This window comes from Aquarana catesbeiana, linkage group LG07 (assembly GCF_042186555.1).
Source record: "Aquarana catesbeiana isolate 2022-GZ linkage group LG07, ASM4218655v1, whole genome shotgun sequence".
Taxonomy (NCBI): domain Eukaryota; kingdom Metazoa; phylum Chordata; class Amphibia; order Anura; family Ranidae; genus Aquarana; species Aquarana catesbeiana.
The window spans coordinates 294,527,853-294,545,518 of NC_133330.1; the positions used below are offsets into that span (position 1 = coordinate 294,527,853).

Genomic DNA, 17,666 nt, shown 5'->3' on the forward strand with positions numbered 1-17,666 from the left:
CGCTGTCAGTCTGCAATCGTGACCAGGAAGACTCCTCTGCAGTAGAGCGATCTGAAAGTGAGGCTTGAACCACTCGTGGAGCGCAGTGTGGAAGGGAGGACGTCGATGGCGGTGTGGAGGGTGGTCTATGTGGACAGCTTTACCCCGGATGCCTGCATACTTAGATGTCTGGTTTAATCATCAACCATGTGAGTTGCTAAATGTTGTACCTTCATTAAATGTAACCATATTGCTACACTTAGAGACGCCTCTCTTCTCTTTTATACACCGTTGTGACATGACGCAACTTGTATGTCAAGACATTGCTTGTATATCAAGTCAAAATTAATTTTAAAATGTCGCTTGTCTTGCAAAACGCTCTCAAACTAAGGTTTTACTGTGTGTGTGTGTGTGTGTGTATATGTGTATATATATACACACACAGTATATAGTTCCCTTTCCAAGATAAACAGTATATCAAAAAATATTGCCCTACAAAAATGAAAGAGGGGCTCTGCATGTGTGAGTTTCTAATCCCTTATTTAAAAAAAAATGGGGGTTTAAAAACAATGTCAGGTAAATGTCATGTGTCCCCATTAAGGAGCTTTGCTCTTTCTAGTTATCCTGGTGTTCACTGTCACCAGACTAAAAAGGAGAGAGAATCCGAAAGTCTGAGTTGCCACCAGAACAGGAATAGTGTGGAAATCTTCTAATGGGGACATTTTGTTAAGATGACAAGAGAGCATTTCCCTAATGTTAAAGAATTGTAGTATAAATTTCTAGAAAATGGCATTTCATTACTAGATGGGCTTTGATAAAGCAGTTCGTGTGTGAAAAGCATTAGCCGTTCCTCCCTGCTTGTAAATGTAGTGCTCTTCATGCCTTTTATAGTTCTACACGAATAAAGGAGTTTTTGGATCTCAGCGCGGTGTGCAGCCTTAATTGTCTCAGCTGCAACTGGGTGAGCACCCTGCATGGAGGAGATCATGCCGCTGAAGCCGGCTCACCTGTGAGCAGCATGGTTCTTTGTGACATTTCATTGCTGGTGAGGAAAAAAAACTCAGCACAAAGACCCCTCCAAAGGTCCCCCAAAATACATACTCTTAATTTAAATGGCATGTTGCAATTGCCAGGGAGTATTGCCATGGATCAGGACCCATTCAAGTGAATGAAGTTACGCCACAAACACCCTACCACCACCACATGTAAGGTTGCGGCCCAGTAGGTTGGAATGTTGAAGGCTAAAACAAGCAGTGAGGAAGAAACATGTCGCTTCTGCGCAACCTCTAGAATACGTCTGAAAAATGATCCACCGTGGATTGCTTTTCAGAGGAGTGGCAAGCACTGCTGCAAGTATGAACAAGCCCTAAGTACTTCTTGGCGCAGGCACAGTAATCCTGCCAGCCTGCTCCCAGCACATCAATAAAAGTTCCAGCCTACTTCTGCAGATTGATATAGAAGAAGAGGTTGGAACTTTAAAGTGGTTCCAAAGCCTTAGGGTTTTTCACCTTATTGCATTCTATGCATTAAGTGAAAAACTTTCTGTACTGCAGTTGCCCTCCAGACCCCCCCTTTTTCTTACCTAAGCCAGATCTGATCCAGTGATGTGCACGAGCACAGCGGCTCCAGCTGCTGTCTCTCTCCTCATTGGAAGATTTATAGCGGCAGGAGCCTCCCCTTCCATCACCAGGCCCCCTGCGGAAGTGATGGGGCCCTTGCCCCATACAGGACGGTGGACTATAGCCACCTATTGGCAGCCCTGGGTGTATCTAGGGTGATGGCACTCGAATAACACACTGTAGCTATGGAAGAGCTGCATTGTCCTTGGACAGCATTCCTTGGACAGTACTAAAGAACATCTCTCCCTCTCCTTTTCTCGATAACATGGAGGTATGTTCTGTTGTTCACAAAGACCTTAAAGGACAAATGTAACTGATAAGAGTACACAGAAAGTTATGAGGTCAACAGTTATTTTTTTGCAGATCAGATATTTTTTAGTACGTAAAGTAATTGTAAATAATATAAAAAAATAAAAAATAAAAAAAAAATTTAAATTACATGTCATGCTTACCTGCTCACTGCAGTGACTTTGCACAGAACAGCCCAATCCTCTTCTTAGGTCCCCTGCTAGCGCTTCTGGCTCCTTCGCCCCTGCCGAGTTCCCTCATAGCGAGCTGCCGGGTACTTGAGTGTGCTGGCTCCTGAGCCACATTCTGTGTGTCCATTGACACACAGATTGCAGCATGGCCTTGCTCCCTCCTTACTGGCTGTGATTGACAGCAGCAAGAGTCAATAGCTCCCACTGCTGTGTCTGAGCCAATGAGGAGGGAAAGAGCCTCTGCTCTCCTGCACATCGCTGGATTGAGATCGGACTTGGGTAAGTATAAAGGGGAGGGAGAAACTGCACTCAGAAGGTTTTTCATCTTAATGCAAAGAATGCATTAGAGTGGTTAATGCATTCTATGCATTAAGATGAAAAACCTACTGTGTGCAGCCCCCCTCAGCCCCCTCAACACTTGCCTGAGGTCCCTCTCTGTCCAGCGATGTCTATGAATGTCTCAGCCGTCCTGATTCTCCTTCCTGATTGGCTGAGACACAGCAGTGGTGCCATTGGCTCCCGCTGCTGTCAAAGTCAGTTAGCCAATTGGGAAAGAGGGGGCGGGGCCGAGTCGGTGCTCTATGTCTGAATGGACACAGGGAGTTTTGACTCAGCTCGGGTGCCCCCATAAAAAGCTGCTTGCTGTGGGGGCACTGAACAGGAGGGAGGGGCTAGGATCACAGAAGAGGAGGATCCGGGCTTCTCTGTGGAAATCCACTGCAACAGAGCAGGTGAGTATAACATGTTTATTACTTTTATAGGAAAAAAAAATGAGACTTTACAATCACTTTAGGGTAAAAAAAACTTTCTGCCTTTAGCTACTTTAAACAGATTTAACAGTGTGCTTAATGGTATGTTTAACAGACAAAAAGGGAGCAAATAAGTGAAGTTTATTTTAGGGTTAACTTTAAATTAGAGAGCATGAGCTCCATAGAGCCCAGCTAAAGAACTAAGCTACCTTTTTCTGAGATAAATTAGATGGTGGCAACAATACGAATGAGCATATATGAATGTAGGTATGTGAGGCTACAAGATTGTATGTTTGGATAGTTGGTTTTAATAACACTTTATGTGCAGCTTGTGTTCTCAAAATCATGAATAGCCAGACGTGCAACTGTACCTTCACAACAAGCGCATGCCTTTTATCCATTTTTATCATGATTGTTCGGTGTCCCATTCTTGAGCAGACCAGACAGACTGCAGTCCCCATTCCCGAAATAGGCATCGGCTATGAACACATAATATCGGATTCAGGTGAAGTAGGGGTTTGCAAGGATTAAAACAAATAAATTGCAAATGGGTGGGAGCTTGAATTGGGGGGGGGGGGGAGATAAGTGAAGTTTTTATATTTGTGTAGAGATGGGCTTCAAGATTAATTTGGAATTTGTTTTAGAAAAAATACTACTTGTAATATAAAAATGAGATCCCTTTAATTTTTTTTTTGCACTTTTTCAAGACATGGGGGCAGGAGTTTGTTTCAAGAACTCATTATCAGTCTGATTAAAATAAAGCTGTTATCTATTCCAAGTCTTTTAAACCAGTATTAGAGAAGAGCTGCTGGCTCCAATGAAGGAGGATTGGTGTTAATCCCTCTCTCAAGCCCTGATTGCCGGGAGCTAATGAAATAATGGGTGATGGCCATAGAAGGTGCTTCACAGGTGTGCACCAGGGACAAAAACATATTGAGTTGCTGGTATTTCCATTTCTCATATTTCTTTGATACAGTATGAAAGCTGGTTAGCAGCGGCTGATGAGGTGTAATGCAATCCTGCTCATAGAATTGAGATCATGCTCGAAACACTGACATGGTGTTGGGTGTATTCTCCAGCACAGTTTCAGTTAAAGTAGAAATCTTCTTTGTTCCTAAGTAAGATGTATTTTCCTAATGAGTGTCCCGATAAAATAGGTTTTCCTAGGAATAACTTTTACCAGATTCCATTCAATTGGAATGCCTGGGCCTTAAAGGAAAAGTTTGGGGTTGCAAAAAATAAACATATATACTTGCCTGTATGCATCCGTCCTACATCGGCTCTAACACCGATAACTGAGTGATCATATGATCACTAAGCTCTTATATCTCAATCTGCTCAGAGGGGAGAGCGGTGATTGTCAGAGAGTGGTGACTGTCAGTCACCGCTCCATTCTGCCCCTCCAGTGCTCCCTGGAATGCCAAGAGGGGAGGGGGCGTGGGCAGCTGACTCGGTCTCTCAGCTGCGTGTTGGGAGGTGGAGCCAACTGTCAATCAGGCCACTGGGTGGCTCCCAACAGAGCCTGGGCTGCTTAACGAGACATTAAAGGTGGAGTTAGGCTTCAGGTGTTTTACTGCTTGGCTCGTTTTAAGTAAAATTAGCCAATTTGTAGTCAGATATGCATTGTGCTACCAACCTCTGTGTTCATAGTCTTACCCCCATTTTCCTGTTACAGCAGTTGTGCAGGGAGTTGAAATATAACTACATTCTAATAGGTAGAAGAAAAGACCCTCACTGCTCTCAGCATTTCATATAGAGATGGCTGGACACACCCTCTCCCTTCCTAGCATTACAAATCTTTGTGAGGAAGCCTTTACAGAGGGGTGTGGCTATTACTCAACTCTGCCAGCACAAATCACTGCAGTGTGAGGACAGAAAGCTGCATTTTCACTGAGCGAAAATGTTTTTTTGTGTGTTTTTTTTTTTTCTTTTTTTTTTAGCAAAAAGCAGCCACATATGAGAATATGTGGGCATACAGGACAAAGAGATAAAAAGGTGTGGGAATTCAATTGAGAAGTATGGGATTTAAAAGAAAAAAAAAACAATCATACTCACCTAGGTATCAGCAGCATCAGTCCAATACTGTATCTGTCCCCTGCTGCCTCCAAAACTTAGAACTGAACGTTCAAAGACCGCTGATTGCCCAGTTCTTGATCTTCAGTAAGCAAAGAGCTGGTGTCTATAAGGCCCCATACACACTATTAGATTTTCTGCAGACTTTTGTCTTCAGATTTACCAAAACCATGTAGTGCAAGGGCCTGCCTGATTGCATACAAATTTAAATGCTTAAGGTTTGACCTCATATTGTATGGTTTTTGGTAAATCTGAAGACAAAAATCTGCAGAAAATCTAATAGTGTGTATGGCGTCTGAGTTACCGGCTCTCTGCTCTGCCCCTCCAGTGCTCACTGGAGTGCCGGGTTGTGGAGGCGGCGGCGGGAGCAGCTGGTTTGGTCTCTACAGCATGCTGAGAAACTGAACCAGATTCCAGTCAGACATCTGGGTGGATCCAGACATTAAAATCGGAATCCTCCAGAGTCTGGACCAGTTGAGCGACACCGGCCCACAGCAGGCTAAACCCCCATGAATAAGCTACAGTTGTAGCGAAACATGTCGGGGGCAAGGCCGAGAGAAGGATAAACACCAGAGACTGTGTGACTTAAGAGAGCAAGGCACTGCGGTTTGCTTGTCAGGGGAGACGGAGGATTTATTGGAAGAGCGAGCGAGGAGAGGGTGAGATAGACCCTTATACACGCTATTGGCATTTAGGTCCTCCGTGACCACACACCCTATGTGAAAGCCTTAGGATAGACCACCCAGGTTGCTGTGTTGAGATTGCTGTGTACAGATTGCCGTGGAGTTTTTTGATGTGCTGTTATAAAGTTGACACAATGTGAGTGCATCTTTTGAAGTGTATTTTGAAGTGTGTATATTAAAGTTTTTTACGTTATCACACTATTGGGAGTTCTTTCTCATTTGCATATGGAACGAGTCCCTGAATGGAATACATTTAACCCCTTCTGATTGCCTGGATAATCTTATGCTTGTTAGCCTCATACGAAAGTGGAGGCATACAGAGTTGGTAAGAGACTGTCTATTGGGAGAGGGAACACTGAACACAGAGGTGTGGTGGAGAGTTCAAGTTTACTTCAGGAACTTCCAAGATTTGCTGTGACACCATTTTTGCATCTTTACCACGGATTTTCTCTGTTTCACATTTGTGCACCTATTGTTGGACTTTTATGTTATTTAGTCACGAAGTTCATGCTGAGTGTGTATATTGATCAGTCACACACTTAATTATAGGATTGACACACCTGCGTTTTTTAGTAATATCACTGAGTCACTGAAGTCATTATATTGCGTTTTGGTGTGTTTTTGTTTTTTTGCTTTGTTATTTTCTATGTATTTTTATTATATTTTTTTTCGCCACTATTTGTTTGATTTACACACCTTTAACAAAGGGGTTATTAGATTAGGTTATCCACTAGCAATGGTAATACTACGGAAAGAGTGATTAGAATAGCTCCACATTTTTATTCTTCACGTGGGTTGCAATATACCATTATCACGTCACAAGATTTAAAAATATTTTCCATAAACCCCGCTATCGGCTTAATACAAGTCACAGGATAAGTAAAGCCAAAAGAGCTTTGGCCCCACATCTCCTTTTAAAGACAATTTTTTATAATGGAACTGTTGGAGGTTTTGATCGACAAGCTATGCTATGACTCAAGAACCTCATGCTGGTTTTGGGGCAGTGACTTTACTGGAAGAAAGGGATATAAGTTCAGATTAACTGCCTTAAAACAAGATTGTGGCTGGCCAATCATGGAATGGCTACTTCTAGGAGAGCCTTTTCACAGAAATGTCCTGCTTTGTGAAATACTCCCTTTATCTTCTATGGAGTATGGGCAAAGTGTAAGAATAAGGAAATGGTGTGTGTTTTTGTGTACTTGCGTGATTTGGCTGAATAGACACTTTCTGCCCTGGGAGTTGGCATGCTGCACTCTGAGAGCCCCAGTTTATTTTTTAACTTTGTCCCATGGTAACTTTACTAGGGCTTATAACCTGCTTTTATTTAAAAGAGAAGTATGTTTTTTTTTTTTCTTTTCTAGATTTATACATACCTAGGTGGATGCTGCATCTTTCTCTGCACTGAGAACCGAGCGATTGAACACCGCTGATGGCTCGGTTCTAACAGCTCCTCGAGCAGAGGGCTGCTGACTGTCAATCAGTCTAGGCAGGCACACTAACTTGTTCTGCTTGTGTACCCAGGAAGGATTTCACTATGAATTGTTCATATCATTTCTATCAGAGAATGGCCTGTGGCTTTTTATTCTCCAGGGTCAAGAAGGAATATATTGGTTGACCTTTCTCTACATACAAGCACTTCATTGAACCTTCCTCTGTAAATACTCCGGTCTTCAAGGCTTTTCTGTGAAGCTGGGCAATTAACACATATATCCATGCAAGCTAGCCTACTGACTGCCATAGACAAAGCGAAAGTTCACCTTTTCACCCCATAAAAAAATCATAATGTTTCCCTTGTGCTCATACATTTTCCATGTGTTCTACAATGATCATAACGTTTATTTTCTTATGACACCATGTTGGAAATTTCCTATGATTCTTAAGTTGCATGGCTAGTTTCAAAGCGCACCTTCCATTATGTTCTTATTAAGAAAAATTTTATGAAAAAAAAAAAAAACACAATCTCATGCAACCTCAAACATGCAGAGGCCTTTGCTGTCAGACCATTAGATTCTGTTAGTTTTTTCCATGGCTTTTTAAGTGCTGAGATTCTGGTGTATTTTAAATTAACAATCGCCTTATTATAACAGCTCTATAATATTCCCAATGCTAGTAGCTTACTTGCAGCATTTTCACTTTGTTTAGTGTTTGCAATGTGACTGAATTTGTTAAAAAAAAACAAAACTGGTTACTCCAGAAAGGTTCAATCCTTTGAAGTGCCCCCCTCCACCACTTCATAGCACTTCAGAGCTATGTAGAACTTTGAAGACCTCAAGATGTACATAAACTTTGATAAAACGGCCCTGAGACAGAAGGCGAAGGGGTAAAGAATAAGGGTAGAAAAAAGTGCACCTGCAAGGTTGGTGTCAAAAAGGTTATCATGAACCTGTTCTTTTCCCATTCAGAGTGAACAACAGGTTCACATAAATTCCATCCCCTCTTGGCTTCATATAATTCCGTACCTGCTGCTCCATTTGGTTGTCTGAGTAAAGAGAAATACCTGGTACTTCTGGCTGTAGAGAGCATGCAACTCGCTCCCTCTACTCCTGTGATGCAACACTTGGAGTCCCATTAGAGTCCTTGGACCTTTGTAGGCTCTGACAACAAAGACTTGGAGCCTACACAGGGCTTTGTAAATTGGAGCAGCAAAGGCAAGGTGAGTTAAGCAGCTGGGAAGGACTGCAGTTGAAGCTGAACTTCAGGCAGATCTTTAAAAAAAAAAAGCCATATAAAGTTATGTTTATTAAAAAATAAAGTGTATGGTTATTATCATTAGAGTATGTGATCAATCGCTAAGCTTTTTTGACCATACTTCTCCTATGGATCACAGGAGTGCAGTGCGCTCTGCACTCCTCTGACCTGTTGTTGGCTGACGTCACTCTGGTCCAGGCTCAGGAAAGATCTGGGCCATATGGTCAGGGTCCACCCAGAAGCCTGGATGGGACACCCGATTCAGCCGCTCTCGATTCGCTGAGAGCCTGATCCAGCCCCTCTTGTACCCCTCCACAGGCCAGCACTCCAGTGAGCACTGGAGGGGAGAGCTGCTGACTGACCTGGCTCTTTGCTCAGAGCAGCCGAAAGAACTGAGAGATCAGTGGTGTTTGATCGCTCAATTCTCACTACAGAGGCAGCGGGGGGGGGACAGATGCAGCTTCTGATTGAGGCTGCATCCACCTAGGGGAGTATAAAATGCTTTTGTTTACAATCCAAACTTCTCTTTTAAATTCTCAGATTACAATAAAAGAATACTGGGTGATCCCACCATGTAAGGTCCGTGTGCAGACACTTCTTTACAGGATGACAACACTCGGTTACCATCCCCTAATTGTCCTATATTGTCAACTCGTTACACTGGCTTCTGATGGTGACTTCAAGCAGCATTGCAAATGCACACTGCACAGGCATGTTTCAAGGTTGTCCCCATCTTTGTACCCACTCTGAGAAATGTCATGAAGTCATCACTAGTGTTCATGTATGTAGAGTGTAGACAAAAAGTTTCTGCTAGGGACTTCAGCAGATAAGCAGCACTGAGATGTAACCAAAGTATAAATGAGAGCTGCAAACAGTTTTTCTTTAACCACTTTCCTCGTGGCCAATAGCAGAATGACGGTTTCATTGTTCTGGGTGGACATCATATGACGTCCTTCAGAACTAGCCGCTTGTGCGCGCCTATCGGTGGTGCGGTGTGTTCTTCGTACACAGCACGTCTCTGATCACGGTAAAGAGCCTATGATGTAAGCTCTTTACCATGTATTCAGCTGTGTCCAATTACAGATGATCACAGTGTAAATAGGAAATGGCGGTTATCGGCATTCCTCTCCTCGCGCTGACAGCGCGCGAGGAGAGCCAATAAGCGGCTTCCCTCAGTGGGGACATCTGGACTGATAATCCGTGCAATGATTATCAGTGATGCCTGTCGTTGTCTTACCAGTGATGCCAATCAGTGTCCATCAGTGCCGCCTATCAGTGCTGCATATTAGTGCCCGTCAGTGCAGCGTACATCAGTGAAGGAGAAAAATTACTCATTTACAAAATTCTATAACCGAAGCTAAGAATATTTTCTTCTTTTCAAAATTTTCAGTCTTTTTTTCGTTTGTTTCGCAAAAAAAAAAAAGTGGTGATTAAATACCACCAAAAAAAGCTCTAGTTGTGTGAACAAAATGATAAAAATGTAGTTTGTAGCATGACCGCGCAATTGTCATTCAAAGTGTGACGGTGCTGAAAGCTGAAAATTGGCCTGGGCAGGAAGGGGGGGGGGGTGCCTGGTATTGAAGTGGTTAAAAAAAGGCAAGTGTTTGGTAACCAGTTTGTTAGGATCTGCCTGTTGTAATCTTCTGCACCCCACCACAAAGACTAGGAGAGAGGGGAAACGCTGAGGTCCAATCAGGTGTTTCTCAATCAACGTGAACTGGCAAGGAGGGAAATATTCGGTAACTGAGAAACGGGAATTGCCCAGTTTCCAGGAACAAGAAACGAGAGGAATTTTCCCAATAGGTGCACAGGCTGTTCTGACCCTTCTCTACCCTATCCAACACATTTTGGTTCAAATTCCATTTTAAGATTTCCCTCTATGGGGGATGACCGAGTGATGGGCAAGAATTGTGTGCTATAATGCAGCATTTGAATGCTTTCAATTTTTAATATGTCAGTTTCTACATCCATATGCATGTATTGTAACCCAAAAACCTCTGCGTCCGATTAATTCTTTGTATATTCATACCATTATTGCTTTGTTTTCCCTCTAGGTAAAAAGAAACGTTTATGACCTCACAAGTATTCCTGTTCGCCACCAGGTGTGGGAAGGTTGGCCGCCATCAGCTCAGAATGATTCTGTAAGTTTTATGTTTTTACTGCGGTGGAATAGTAGTGTATTGTTTGGGATGTTGGCCATCAGTTACATAGGAAAATGAGCAATTACATAATCTTGTTTACTGTAGATTGAATGTGCAAGTGAACCATTATTCTTTATCAGACGTGTTGCCTATATCAGTGATTCTCATCTGGAGAGTGTGTAAATCTTTAAAGCTTAGGCCGCATAATCGCTGACACCTGAGCGATTATCTGCTTGAAGCTCAAAAACGCTGGAGGAGAAAAAAAAATCAATTATTCTCAATGGAGATGGTTCACATATATATGAATAAACAAATGTAAAATAAATACACACATTTATTTTACTTATTTATAATGATTTTAAGTTAATATGTAATACATTAATAATAATTACCCTTAAAAAATATGAAATGTATTATTATTATCAGTAATAATATAACAATAAACACCAAACTCGAACAAAAAAAATAATAATAATTTTGGGTTAGGGTGTTTACTTGTTTATTATTATTTTATTTTTGTAAGGGTTAAGGGTTAATTGTTTATTGTTGCTTAGTATTTATTGAATTTATTTTTTATTTATGATTTTCAATTATTTCTGTATTTATTTTACATGTATTTATTCATTGTATTATTATTCATATAATAAATAAAATAATAATAACCCCAATAATAACTAATCCTAACCTAAACGGAACTCGAGCCCCTTACCCTAACAAAAAAACATTATAATAAATGAATAATAATAAAATAAGAAATAAAAGCTAAAAAAAGCTGAAATACCTAGCAACAAATGATGCAACAGATAATAGTTTTCTCTATTGGCTAATACAAATCGCCCAAACAACGCTGCATACAGACATGCAAGTTGTGCAAAAACGTGCCCAAAAATGCTGGAAAAGCGTTTAAAGATGCTACGCTCAGGTGTGAATGCAGCCACACACTAAAGCATACAAACGATGAGAAAACAGGAAGAAAAATTTCGCTTTCGACACGATCATTCGATAATCTGATCGTTCGTACACTGCTTTCATCCAAAATTTTCCAAAGGGACAAACACGAAAAATGTTCTCGTACGATACCAGATCGTATGATTTTCGTTTAATTAGTAGAGTTTTCGTCTGAAAATACAGTACATGACTAAAGAATTTTTTTTTTCTGTCGTACGAGAATTTTCCTACTTTAGTAACCTATTCGTACTCGATATGGAGACTAAGCATGCAAAAAAAATAAATAAAAATGGATGATCATTTGTCCGATAAGCTCATCGTGTGTACTAGGCTTAAGGGCTCATTCACACTGCATCTCAGAGAAGCAGCCTCTACAGGCTTTTGAGCTTTTTTGAGCTCTCATTTTTTCTCCCTGAAAACTCCCCTCCATGTTAGCCGATGTGTCCATGCACACTACAGCTTTTTCAGGAGTTTACAGACATATGCTCTTACAGGCAGAACCCCCCACCCCACCACCACCACCACCACCAAACTCACATTTTTAATAGGAGCTTTTGAGCACAAAATACGCCTAAGTGCCCAAAAATGCATGAAAAAGCTCAAAAAAGCTTGAAAATGCATAATGAAATAGAAAAAAATAGCTGAGGAGGGGGTTTGTAAAAAAAAAAAATGCTTATGCTCAAAGAAGCTCAATAAAAATGCACAAAAGAGCACAAAAAAGCACAAGCTTCTTCAAGTTTTAGGCAGAGAAATAAAAGCTCAAAAGCCTGTAAAAGCAGCTTTTTTTTTTTTTTTTTGCGCTACAGTGTGCATGAACCCTAAAAGTTTTTACTCTTGTTCAACCTGGTGGGGGCCTGACCACTCCAGTCGGAGGCGCTGTACTAATGATCTGACGTTAGTACAGCGATCTCCCCTGCTGAGCTGTTGTGTCCTGACAGGAGGACGGGCTCCCGCCAGAACACTCCGATCAGCGCTCTCAGCCATTCGCTGGAAGGGCTGATTGGGAGTCGGTCAGCTGCTGGTTTTCCAGCTTGCATGTGTGACAGGCTTCTGTAGGATTGGCTGACATATACACTGGCCGAATGTCGGACGTTTTTTATTGAACTGGCCGATATCTCCCGACATTCGGCCCGTGTGTACGGGGCTTAAATTCCAGCCTTGCCTTAAAGCAGTAATAAAGTCCCTATTTTAATTTGTACCTACAGGTGAGCTTAACCTTGTAGGTACTATTAATATCTCCTAATTGTGCATCATATAGGAGATATTCACATCAGCAGTAGCCGATGACATCAACCGTGCATGCGCAGTGACGCTGTGCATTCAAAGAATACAGTTTGCCATTGAAAGCCAGAGCGCTGCATAGTGGCCAAAGCATGCAAGCTATTCTGATGGCCGGAGATGGTGAACCCAGAAGGAAGACCAAGTGAAGATGGAAGAGTGCCATGGGAGCCATGACAGTGTGCTGCGCTGGACAGCTCCGTGTGCAGGTAAGTGTGTCAGAATGTGCTAGTATGCGGTGCATACTAGCACATTATGGCTCATACCCGCAGAGGATCCAATTTTTTTTATTCAGTTTTCTGGCGGTTTACGACTGCTTTAAGTTCAACACATAGTACAGGCCCCTTTTCTGTACTGAAAATGCTTAAAGTGATTGTAAAGGATCGTTTTTTAAAATAACAAACATATCATACTTATCTCCACTCTGCAGCTCGTTCTGCACAGTGGCCCCGAACATCCTCTTCTGGGGTCCCCCGGCGGCTCTCTCGGCTCCTCCCCACATCAGATAACCCCCTAGGAGAAGCACTCTTCCGAGGGGGTTACCTTGCGGGCACGCTCCCGAGTCTAGCATTTGCGTCCACAGACAAGTGTCAAAAGTGTCCGATCTGTCCTCCGCAATGTCGTAGTCGGTAAAAATCTCTGCTCACCACCATTACTAGTTAAAAAAAAAAAATTTTAGAATAAAAATGCCATAAATATATCCCCTTTTTTGTAGACGCTATAACTTTTGCACAAAAGAATCAATATATACTGATTGCGATTTTTTTTTTTTAATTTTTTTTAACAAAAATATGTAGAAGAATACAGTGGCCTAAACTGATGAAGACATTATTTTTTTTGGGATATTTATTATAGCAAAAAGTAAAAAATATTGTTTTTTTTTTTTTCAAACTTGTCGCAAAAAAAACGCACAGCTGGTCAAATTGCACAAAAAGAAAGCTATTTGTGGGAAAAAAAAGGACGTATAGTTTGTGTACAACGTCACACGACCGCGCAATTGTTAGTTAAAGTGATGCAGTGCCGTATCGCAAAAAATGGCCTGGTCATTAAGGGGGTAAATCCTTCCAGGGCTGAAGTGGTTAAAGGCTGGTAAGAAAATGTGTTTCAGGAATTTCCAAATCGCCCTTCTTCAGGGTTTTGGATAATAATGTTGTGACTAGAAAAGCTGTTGCAAGATAAATAATGCTGACATCATTTGGAGGTAGTTTGGAGAAGCAGTAATCCATTGTCTGTAATCCATTGTCTGATTTGAGCTATTGATACTCCTGCAGTGTGTTGGCTACCAACGTTTTATTAAGATAAAAATTGATTATTTACATCTAATTGTCTTACTGATTTATTTTTTCAATTCTCCACCCCCCCCCCTTTTTTTTTTAAATACTATTTTTATACTGCTTTCTTTATTTTTTATTGAAACCCAAATGACCCAAAGCACAACTCAAAGCTCCATCCAAGTCATGGGCTTTATCACAGCGAACTACATCTAAGCCAATGAGCGGGTGAAACGTGTTAGAGCGACAGCTTGGGAGGAAGCAGAGTTAAAACCTTCCTGATAATCCTCTAATTTCGACAGCTTCCATTTTTTTTGTTTTCAGAATTTTTTCTTTTTTTTTTTTAATATACTTCTACTCCTTCATAAGAGGGCTTCTCCGTGCCTGGTACTCTCATGTAAAGATTGGAAAAGAAAATCTAGAAAACACTTCACCTGCTGGTTGAATAATGAGAATACAAAAATGCAATATTGCTTATGACCTGCATTTGAACAAAAGTTTGACAATGTCTTTTTTTTTATTCCTTACTGTAATAAAGAGAGAAAATGTATGCAAATCACTATACATCGCTTTTATAGTGTAAATATCGTGGAGTGTGCACACAGACTTGTCATATACTGGTACATCTGTGTGAACTTTTGAAAAGTAACAAGTTTCACAAGAGGCTGTAAAAGGCGATTCTCTCTACCTGGAAATAGTGTAAAAATTAGGGTGTGAATTACACATTCTATACAACCACTTTGTGTGAAGTTTTCTGGGGATTTAGGGATTTATTTATAATTTGTTTTCACACAACTTTTGTAATTGAATTCAATTGGAAAAAAGTGTGAATCCTGGCTGAAAGGGTTTCCCTACAAAAAATAGGTAATGTTCGCTAATTGAAAAGACATTTTATGTATGTTGTATTAAGTACTGTATCTTAATATATGTGTTTATATCAGGGCTTGACAAATTTGATTTGAATCTAGGAGCCAGCTAAAAAAGTTAGGAGCCAGTTTTCCCCCAAATCCTCCCATCTGGCTTAAATCCTCCTCCCAAATCCCCCTCCTAGCTTAAATCCTCCTCCCAAATCCCCCTCCTAGCTTAAATCCTCCTCCCAAATCCCCCCATCTAGTTTAAATCCTCCTCCCAAATCCCCCCATCTAGTTTAAATCCTCCTCCCAAATCCCCCCATCTAGCTTAAATCCTCCTCCCAAATCACCCCTCCTAGCTTAAATCCGCCTCCCAAATCGCTCCTCCTAGCTTAAATCCTCCTCCCAAATCCCCTCACCTAGCGTAAATCCTCCTCCCAAATCCCCTCACCTAGCATAAATCCTCCTCCCAAATCCCCTCACCTAGCTTAAATCCTCCTCCCAAATCACCCCCATCTAGCTTAAATCCTCCTCCCAAATTGCTCCTCCTAGTTTAAATCCGCCTCCCAAATCACCCCTCCTAGCTTAAATCCGCCTCCCAAATCGCTCCTCCTAGCTTAAATCCTCCTCCCAAATCCCCCCCATCTAGCGTAAATCCTCCTCCCAAATGCCCTCACCTAGCGTAAATCCTCCTCCCAAATCCCCTCACCTAGCGTAAATCCTCCTCCCAAATCCCCTCACCTAGCTTAAATCCTCCTCCCAAATCCCCTCACCTAGCTTAAATCCTCCTCCCAAATCACCCCTCCTAGCTTAAATGTTCCTCCCAAATCACCCCTCCTAGATTAAATCCTCCTCCCAAATCCCCTCGCCTAGCTTAAATCCTCCTCTCAAATCACTCCTCCTAGCTTAAATCCTCCTGCCAAATTCCCCCTTTTAGCTTAAATCCTCCTCCCAAATCGCCCCTCCTAGCTTAAATCCTCCTCCCAAATCCCCCCTCCTAGCTTAAAGCGGAGTTCCACCCAATTTTGTGAGGTGGTCTTAAACGAAAGACCACCTCTCCACCCCTAGTTTTTGGATATTTAAAAAATAATTTTTTTTCTTTCTCTAGTAACTTTTTAGAAGTACTAAGAGTACTTCCGATCCAGCCGGGCCGCGGCCGAGGACGTCACATCCTCTTCTGCGGGGAGCCCCCCTGTTGTCTTCTGGGACATCTGTGTGTGTCCCAGAAAACAAGCTGGCCATTCACAAAGTGCCGTGCGACTCGCGCAGGCGCAGTCAGAGACCGGCAGTGAAGCTGCAAGGCTCCACTGCCTGTTTCCCTTAGTTCAAATGGTGGCCCTGTACCCGATCTGATGGACGGATCGGTCTCGGGGGGGGGGGGGGGGGGCGCGACATCACGGGCTCCCTGGACAGGTAAGTGTCCTAATTAAAAGTCAGCAGCTACAGTGTTTGGCGGTGATGACTTTAAAAAAAAAAAAAAAAATTCGGCTGGAACACCGCTTTAAATCCTCCTCCCAAATTACTCCTCCCAAATCCCCCCTCCTAGCTTAAATCCTCCTCCCAAATCCCCCCTCCTAGCTTAAATCCTCCTCCCAAATCCCCCCTCCTAGCTTAAATCCTCCTTCCAAATCCCCCCTCCTAGCATAAATCCTCCTCCCAAATTCCCCCTTCTAGTACAAATACCCCCTCCTAGCATAAATCCCCCTCCTAGTATAAATCATCCTCCCCCAATCCCACCACAAACACTTTCCCCCCAAATTCCCCCTCCTAGTACAAATCCCCCACCTCCTTTTTTTTTATCTCTGCCATTCTTTTTTTTGTACCTGAAGCTTGTTTTTGTTTCTACAGTGGCTCCTTTTACAAACCCGCTCTCTATTGAGTCACCATAGTGTGCGTGCTCCCCTGCTTGGACTTCTAAGTGGCGTGCAGCTGCTCTGTGCTCATGATGCATAAAGGCAGAACAGAGATTTAATACTCATATGGGATAAATTTAGTACAGCGCAATCCTCAGTAAAAAGTAGTAATATAACATACATAAAACACAATATAAGTGTACGAAAAAGAAAGTCTCTTCATATCCAAGTATATCAACAATGTACTAATATTCACAAAAACATGAAAAAAAAAAACCCAAAACATTCAAAACTAGAAAAAAAAACAAATAAATTCTTAGATTGAATATTCTTGCTACCTCTGTGTGCAAGGATCACAATGAATCAGGAACAGGTGCAATACATAGTACAATCCACTACCAGTACACTCTAGCAGCTCACCTCCATCTTTGACTCCTATTTCACCAGAAAGTCAAAGCACACAGTTCACCTTGAGGGATTTATGGAAATCTGTGTGGATGGATATCCTATATAGCTTTCATTGCCCAACTCTCTCCTTCTTGTGATGTACACATGTAATACCAGCCATATAAAACAGAAAACATACCATCTAGTGCTCTCTGTAAAATGATTTTATTGCCATTTAAATCTTCTAGTGGTTCACTCACATAAAAGGCACCATACGCGTTGCGTCCGCATACTTATACATACTAATTGAAGCTGTGATTTGTCTGGCAAATGCATGGCTTTTTGTTTTGCCCAATAAAATAATTTCTATTTCAGCTCCATGGCGGCAGGGTCTTGTTGTAAGACTGAGTATTATTCCTTCTGGACAGGATGCACAAGGGAGGGTGCATCAGTTCACTTTTTACCGTTTTCTGAAATGGTGAAGATTTTAAGCACCATTGAGGTCCAGAATGAGAGTGCTGACTGTCACTATAGACAAGTTGCTAGCGGACTTCAGTAAGCTTCAGAAATACTAAGATGCGGTGGGACTGCGTTGGGTTGCTGTTCCTGCACAGTACCCACACAAGAGAAGGAAAAAAGCCTTGTCCCCTGTGTGCCCAGTTCACAC

At 41.9% G+C, this 17,666-nt stretch overlaps 1 protein-coding gene across 2 annotated transcripts in view; it reads left to right on the top strand.

Moving 5' to 3' along the window:
- FAF1 (Fas associated factor 1) overlaps positions 1 to 17,666 on the top strand; it is a 473,366-nt gene that overhangs the window by 234,171 nt on the left and 221,529 nt on the right. For both annotated transcript variants that reach the window (XM_073593564.1, XM_073593565.1), the window contains exon 8: positions 10,325 to 10,411. In XM_073593564.1, the coding sequence (XP_073449665.1) occupies positions 10,325 to 10,411 (87 nt within the window). The remainder of the gene's footprint in view (positions 1 to 10,324; positions 10,412 to 17,666) is intronic.